Source organism: Lethenteron reissneri, chromosome 22 (genome assembly GCF_015708825.2).
Source record: "Lethenteron reissneri isolate LAM-NWPU_2019-01 chromosome 22, ASM1570882v1, whole genome shotgun sequence".
Lineage (NCBI taxonomy): Eukaryota > Metazoa > Chordata > Hyperoartia > Petromyzontiformes > Petromyzontidae > Lethenteron > Lethenteron reissneri.
The window spans coordinates 3,812,066-3,820,418 of record NC_083800.1 but is presented as its reverse complement, the minus strand read 5'-3'; the positions used below and the strand labels follow the sequence as shown (position 1 = coordinate 3,820,418).

At 45.4% G+C, this 8,353-nt stretch overlaps 1 protein-coding gene across 12 annotated transcripts in view; it reads right to left on the bottom strand.

Moving 5' to 3' along the window:
* Positions 1 to 1,809: 1,809 nt before the first annotated feature.
* The window catches only part of LOC133345533 (actin-binding LIM protein 1-like), a 120,684-nt gene continuing 114,140 nt past the window's right edge, over positions 1,810 to 8,353 (bottom strand). For all 12 annotated transcript variants that reach the window (XM_061556383.1, XM_061556371.1, XM_061556374.1 and 9 more), the window contains one exon: positions 1,810 to 7,073. In XM_061556383.1, coding sequence (XP_061412367.1) covers positions 6,960 to 7,073 — 114 coding nt within the window. In that variant the 3' untranslated portion in view covers positions 1,810 to 6,959. The remainder of the gene's footprint in view (positions 7,074 to 8,353) is intronic.

Sequence of the window (8,353 nt, the reverse complement as noted above, 5' to 3'; positions counted from 1 at the left end):
TTAAGTATAGAAGTTGTCCAATCCATGCGTCCCCTGTCTCGCAGTATAATTCCGAGCGGTCACCTCTCCTCGCTTTTTTATTGAGAATTTTACAACTTTCGTTTCATCTTCTCTATCTGTCTCTCTCCGATCCATACCCACGTGTTTTTTGTATCCATGATCATAGCACCTACTAGGCATCGGTCGTAAACGCCTCTTCTTCAGCCGGTTACCGGAAAACTCAAGCCGTGACAGACACAGAGCCAAACGACGAGTGGCCACGTGACAGCCACCGGTTCAGTAACTCAAACCACACCACACACACACAGAGAAAACGTGTCATTGGGACCTTTTTTGCCAGAATCAAAATATATGAAAAATAAGAATGTGTTTACCTTTCGATTTAAAGCTTTCGTGACTGCAGGAAATCATCTACTTGGATTTTTCGGTAAAGTCACGTAGAAGGGAAATAATAAAATAATAAAAATAAAAACTTAATTAAATAAAATTCTCACGACGTTTCGACGCTGTCTTTCCGACAGCCCTGTTCTTCACCAGAGGACGGCTGCTTGCGTTGTGGCCGAAACGTCGTGAGAATTTTATTATATTATGTTTTATTTTTATTCTTTTATAATTTCCCTTCTACGTGACTTTACCGAAAGAACCAAGAAAATGTGTTTACCCTTTCTGACAATACAACAGTTGCGTTAAGATGTTCAAACACCAAATAGAAACCTTTATGCAAGGAATCAAGTCTGCATGAACCACACACAGTGCTTGTGAACATTCAAACAACCTTTTCTTATTTTTCATAGACAGAAAGTGTGGTCTGCGCGGAAACTGCTGTCACTCGAACCGTGACATGACAGGACAAATTCAAACTTGAATCAGTACAACGGACAGCTGACAGCGACGTCAACCACGACGCCGACATGACACCAAGTGGCCTGCAATACCTCGCGGTCTTGCGAAACAACAATCCATGACAGAGGTCTTCATTGCAAGGCCCGTGCGCCACTGGCGGCCCTGGTGGTCTTCAGTGCGGCCCCCGACAAGACACAAAATTATGAAAACACCTCCCATCAACATCATCGTCATCGTGCTGTCAAACCCCAATGGTTTCAAATGTGTGGCGGCTCCTCGAACTGATTTCTTATCGGCGAAAGTGCCCCCCCCCCCCACTAAACCCCGCTCTGAAAACGAGTTAAGAACACCGATCCACACGGCACACGAGCTGGTTTCATTGCTCTGTCTCGGCAGTGGTCATCCTTTTGCGCTAGTCCCCCCTCTCTGGCTGCCATTCCGTTACTAGTCTCGTCCACCAGCCATCGCATCTTCACGTCCACTTAATATTTCTTCGCAGCAGTCGGTATGATCTTCTTGGTTCTTTCGGTAAAGTCACGTAGAAGGGAAGTAATAAAATAATAAAAATAAAACATAATAAAACAATTTTATTTTTATTATTGTATTACTTCCCTTCTACGTGACTTTATCGAAAGAACCAAAAGATGAATCCTTGCAGTCACGAAAGCATTAAATCGAAATTTTGTCGGTATGATGTTACCCATGTCTCCGAGCCTCATTTGTCATTCCAAGCGGCCACCACTTCATGCGCTTCTATGCACGCGTTGTCGCGTTTGCTCCGTTTTCTTGATCAATCTGCATCGCGTATCTCTGATCCGTGTCTTGGCAGGAAATATAAAATAAACGTTAATAATGAAAAGCGACATCCCGTTGTGACCCAAAGAAGCATGTTTTAATTCGCGTATGTTACCCGCAGTGACACACTTGCACAACTATGAATACATGAACACCCACGTAGCATCGGTGCATAATGCTAACTTTCCTTTTATTATTTTCGCAGATCCAAGCCGTTGCAAAACAAACAGTGAAATTACAGAGTTTGAGACAAATCAACTCATTGTTCAGTCACTTTAGATACGTTTGAAAATACAGTTACCGTACGCATAGAAGTCTGGCAAACGAAACGGAAAACCCAACAATTTTAAATGTATTTCTTTTAGAATATACAATACGAACAATTCATGCTAGCATGTACAGCGGAGCTAAAATATAATGTAATCCACTTCTAAACATCTGAACGTAAGACAGCATCATTATCCTAGTTTGTCTGGGTTTACGAACAGCTTTAGTGTAAACCACCTTGGCTTCGTCATTATTCATGTAATCATGCTCTGACAGCCAGCGCTGCAATCGAGATGCTACGGTTGATAAACAGAGACATCAAAGATCATTTGCAGTGGAGAAAAGGATCGTCATTATGCATACGCCATCTCCAAACTAATTGATAACCGTACTCATCAAATGGAAAATGCTTCATTTAGGCTGAAGCGTTGGTTAATGTAAAATTTCCATGACAATTCCACTCGGGTAACAGTTTATTTCCACCTGTATTTAATGTAACCATCATGCTACGGCAGGCATTGCGAAACATTTTTAAAAAAAGGGAAATGCCCAGTGTGGCTTATATTTTTCCCGTTGTTAGATTTTCCACTGGCATACATCGGAAATGCATTTTTGCATTGAAATTTATCAAAAGCCCAGATCATGATATACAGAACGTGATTAAGTGGTTTCTTGACAGATTGAGTGTGGGGTGGGAACCAATCTTCCCGTTCACAGCCCTCACTTAACCAGAGGTGGAAATTTCACATTTCTCGTTCAGGACTAGGTCCCACCCAAGGACACCCACTGTTGACTTCCCCATAAGGTAGTCCAGAACTAAATCAGATCCCGCAGGCATGGAGGACTGAAACGCCACACCGTATAGTGTACACATCAATCGAGTTCAACTTAATTCAATCCGATTCATACTTAACCACTTTATACTTGGCATCAGAAATCTGCGTTTGCACTTTCATCCAAAATAAACTGTAAGGTTGTGTACTATAGGAACTCGGCAGTATTGTATGTATCCGTTCCTCAACATTAAGATGCAATTGAAAATTCGTATTGAAACTGCACATTTGAAAAAAGTCCATATGGACTTTGCAACGAAGCTACTATAATGTCAATATGTATTCGCCAAGTGTGTATGCGTAGCCTGTTTCAAGCTGGCCTTGTCAAACAGCATTATAATCGCAATTACAAAAAGAAATGTCATTAAAAGTGTAAATCTACATAACTTGTGAAATATTATAGAGTTCAACCCCAAATATGTATATGTAACAAACGTTTGCAATTTCCAAAGTAAATTCAACACACTCGGGTATAATTCAACGGGGTTTTTTTTGTTACACGTGCTGCAAACTTCTCAATAAAGTATTTAAAGGCCTTAAACAGCAAGATAAACACTCGTCTTTGTGCTTGTCTGACGACAGCATAGTGAGAGCGTGCAGTGCTCCAGATAAGATGCATACCGTGCATTATTTACGGAAAAAAATATAAATGAAGTATCCATTATAACAATAGTATGCATATGCATCGCAAACGTTGCCACGCATTTTGAACTCGCGTGACAGAAACAGCGTGGAGGAGTGGTCACGTGATCCTTGGGTCCCTTGAAGAGACGTTCGAAAACTTACCCGGGATAAACTGCACTTACGCATCTTCTTGGTTCTTTTGGTAAAGTCACGTAGAGTGGAAATAATAAAAGAATAAAAATAACATTATTTTATTATGTTTTAATTTTATTTTTATTATTTTATTATTTCTACTCTACGTGACTTTACCGAAAGAACCAAGAAGATGAATCCCTGCAGTCACGAAAGCTTTAAATTGCACTTACGCGGTTTTCATTTATTTTGGAGTAAAAAAAAAACAACCGAGGTTTTATTTCTTCCTCCGTATTGTGGGCTGTTATCGTAAGACCAAATTTAAGTACAAGAGTAAAACAATAAACATTACAGTGAGTATACAAGGTTCTACTTCACACGTAACCCCATAAGTGAGCATTCAAGATTGTACTTCTTCATCGGTCAAAATTAAAGGGGAAATTACTCGGGAGATCCACGACCTTATCTGGAGCGCTGGCAGTGCTGATCTTATTTTAAAAGGCTTTGGAATCAAACAGACAACGCATCAGAGTAAAGCTCACACGTAGCACAGAGCTCGCATACAGTACGCATAGAACTTAAGTAAAAATCGCCTTAATAAATGGTCCACTGGCTCAGTGAGCAGGCACTCATCCTATTTCTGTTACACACAGTCAGCAAATCTCCTTCTCCATTGCATTGTTGTCGGAAATTTCACAAACCGGTTGCTTTCTGGCTTTGTCAAAATCTGCACGAGCGTTATTGCAATGACTCAGAGTTGCTCTGCTTTCGGACTGGTCTACTGTGGTTTGTGCCATAATCTGCCCGACATGTGCCTTGTCACACTGAACTGCCCTTCAAGGCAATCATGGACCAAGCTAAAACAAAAATTGACGTTTTCCACCGATGTCAACGTGTATTTTGTTTAAATATGTATATGCACAGTTTAGCATGTACGCCTAGTGTCGAGATGATTTTGATCCCGTTATATTTTAAGCTGGCCGATATGTAAGAATGTGTGTCTGTGTATATATACTGGGACTTACGCACACACGTAAATAAATTACTCAATAAAAACGGTGACGATCGCGTAAGTTAATGCGTTCCTCGACTGGGAGTAGGTGCTGTGTAGTACGAAGCATTGTATGTGCTCATACCTAGCTTTTTCTACCATATGTATGTACACGGACTAGTGTTATCTATAATAAATATGGTGTACTATATCACCAGCAATATTTAAATATTTCAATAGTACATATACGAAAAACAAGTCCTCGTGTCCTTAGCATCCGGATTAATAAATGTTTCCCAGTGCAGGAAATGTGTTTTAAGTGCTTTGTTTATGGAAAACAAAACCAAAAACCAACACAAACATTTTCAGTAATTCATCTGTTAAATTATTACACACGGATGCCACTTTAATGTGAGTTTTACGCACCTCCAAAAGAAGCGAAGACACACCCGTTATATCTACGTCCTACCTAAAACGTCGCACCTCTCTTTCGCAAGGTTACGTCTCAACGCCACGCATCTACGTAATGTATGCCCCATTACCGCCCCCCTTTTAAAGCTGCGAAGAGACGCCGGCAACTTTTTACTTCATTGGCCACATTAGCTCGAGCCATTGGTCCACCTCACAGTTGGGCACTGGTCGTGACCTCGTGCCGATGACACGCTCACCCCCCCCCCCCCCCCACACACTTATTCTCACTTTCTCACTCGTCTCGCAACACTGACGGTAGCACCGACTGCCGGCGAGAGCGGGGAAGGGAACTCGGCCGTTGTCGGATTCCGACTCGGCCGTTCAGCAGAGGTCGCAACCGGGTACCCGATACCCATACCCGATACCCGGCCGGGTACGGGTACCCATTTGCGACCCTGGTGCGGCCGGGTACGGGTAGGCCGTGAGTCACTGGTGAGTAACTGTTTGTCACTCATTTCCCAACGTCTTGTCTCTTCTCACAATTCAAGTTCCTAGAATCAACCCACCCGCGCCTACAACATGGCTTCATCCCAGAGGTCGCAATCAGGTACCCGATACCCGTACCCTACCCGTACCCGGCCGGGTACGGGTAGGGTACGGGTACGGCCGGGTACGGGTACCCGTTTGCGACCCTGGTGCGACCGGGTACGGGTACGGGTAAGCAATCAAAACCCGTTTGCGACCTCTGCCATTCGGGTGGTTCAACGTTGAGCCGCGTCGCGTGGCGGATGATGCCGCGTCGCGTGTTTCCCCACGAACACTGCCACAAACGTCGAGACGTCCCACTCCTCATCAGATCGACCGCCAAGGCAGCGCCGGTGACACGGGGCCGCAATCCACGTCAGCCCCGCAATTTGGTCTGGATCCAAAGTCGGCCACAAAGAGGCGGCGCGGATAAACGCAGCTCGGCACGTGATCGCGAGGACATCGTTTTGGAGACCGGTAGAATTCGCCCGTGCGATGGCATTCCCGCCTCTGTCCAGTCACATTTCTAAGACACAATGACCCTGCTCCTGACCGCAAATGTTCCCCGTGCTCGGAGGTGTGTGGCTGGAGGGTGATTAAGGTTTATGCGCTTGATGTTGTTTTCGCATTGACAGTCAATTTGAAAACAATAGTGCATGGAAGAATGAATCCTTCCATTCTTATTTGGCCACATGTTGACATATTATTTAGTGCAGGGCATTCGAAACTTCACCACTGACTTTCCCATTTTCTCCATCCGCCTGCGAGTCCCGACGACTCCATCTTCACATTCACGAGGACAGCATTGCTTTTTGAGCCGATTTGGCATAATCGGCCACAGCTTCGCGCAGAATTGCAAACGTAAAGACAAAACGTCGAGCCGTGAATTGGATCCTCTCGGTCCCATTGCCTGCAGCCTTCACTCGGGCTTTCACTGCCCATTAGTGCGTGCTGTTGGCAAGATAATGTGCCGTCTAATACCAGAGCCTAACCAGCCCTCGGAAGAAATGTAGAAGCTCTCTAACAAATGGAGCAATATGAATTTCTCCACAATAAAATGTATACTGGCAAAAAAAAGTATGACTAAGTAAATTAATTTGGAAGTGTACATGCGTAACTCATTTAATTTTCTTCAAAATGACACTATGCTCATAGGAAGTCCGAATGAACGGATTCTTCCGTTAGTAATTCAAATATATTTTATATAGCTACAGGTTTTTTTTTATATATAAAGCAAAGGCATCCAAGCTGATTTTCCATTAAGGAGGAAAGAGGAAAAAAATAAGTGTGACATCAACCCAGTGTTACATGTACAAATGTTAAAAGTTAACACATACAAATGAACTCCAAGGGTACGAAACAATGTAGCCATTTAAAATGATCTTAAGTATCATTATTATACACCTTGATGAGAATCCACTGTACAATTTGCTAAATTTTGTACAGTCCATCAAATACGTGTGTGGTTGCCCCTCTTTCTCTCTTAAAGTGGATTTCCTCCATGCATCTCATTTCGAGCCGGATTGTTTTCGCAAAATTCAAAAGAGCCTAAGCCTCCTCTTCATCTCGTTCTTCTTCCACAGGGGCAGGCGATCAAACTCTTGTATGCTCATCCCAAACAGCCGGTAGAATTCTTCTGGAGACAAGTGGCGCTGCGACGACATGGGGGGGGGGGGCGGGGGGGGGGGACCACGGTTATTTAAAAAGCATTTGAAGCTTTCGTGACTGCAAGGATTCATACTCTTAGGTTTTTTCGGTAAAGTCACGTAGGTAAAAAATAAAATTAAAAGTTCATTAAATTAATAATGTAAAATAATAAATCCCGACGTTTCGGAGGCAACACAAGTCTCCGTCATCAGGTGGGACCGTCACAGCTCTGATAATGTGCACTGTCCTTGAAGTTGATTGGTCCACACCCGAGACAGCTTTCCATAGAGCCTCGTCTCACATGGTGTTGGACCAGATGACGCCAAAAGGTGCACAACTCAAAGACAATGCACCATCAGAGTATGAGAGCTCGGGGTAAGCATTTACACCATTGCCAGATAGAAGGGTAAAAAAACAATTATCATATTTTTACTGGCAAAAGAGGTTCCAATGGTGTAAAGGCCATACATTCTCTATGCGAGCAAACTGAGCAGGGACAGTAAAGAATGGTACAACTGAACATCGATTGAATGACAAAATAAATTCACCCGCGCGTGGCGTGTCGCACGTGGCGTGTCGCACGTGGCGTGTCGCACGTGGCGTGTGACACGTGGCGTGTCGCACGTGGTGTGTCGCACGTGGTGTGTCGCACGTGGCGTGTCGCACGTGGCGTGTGACACGTGGCGTGTCGCACGTGGTGTGTCACACGTGGTGTGTCGCACGTGGCGTGTCGCACGTGGCGTGTGACACGTGGCGTGTCGCACGTGGTGTGTCGCACGTGGCGTGTCGCACGTGGCGTGTCGCACGTGGCGTGTGACACGTGGCGTGTCGCACGTGGTGTGTCACACGTGGTGTGTCGCACGTGGCGTGTCGCACGTGGCGTGTGACACGTGGCGTGTCGCACGTGGTGTGTCACACGTGGTGTGTCGCACGTGGCGTGTCGCACGTGGCGTGTGACACGTGGCGTGTCGCACGTGGTGTGTCGCGCGTGGCGTGTCGCACGTGGCGTGTCGCACGTGGTGTGTCGCACGTGGCGTGTGACACGTGGCGTGTCGCACGTGGTGTGTCACACGTGGTGTGTCGCACGTGGCGTGTCGCACGTGGCGTGTGACACGTGGCGTGTCGCACGTGGTGTGTCACACGTGGTGTGTCGCACGTGGCGTGTCGCACGTGGCGTGTCGCCGTGGCGTGTCGCACGTGGCTGTGTCGCACGTGGGTGTGTCGCACGTGGTGTGTCGCACGTGGCGTGTGCACGGGCTGTCGCACGTGGTGTGTCGCACGTGGC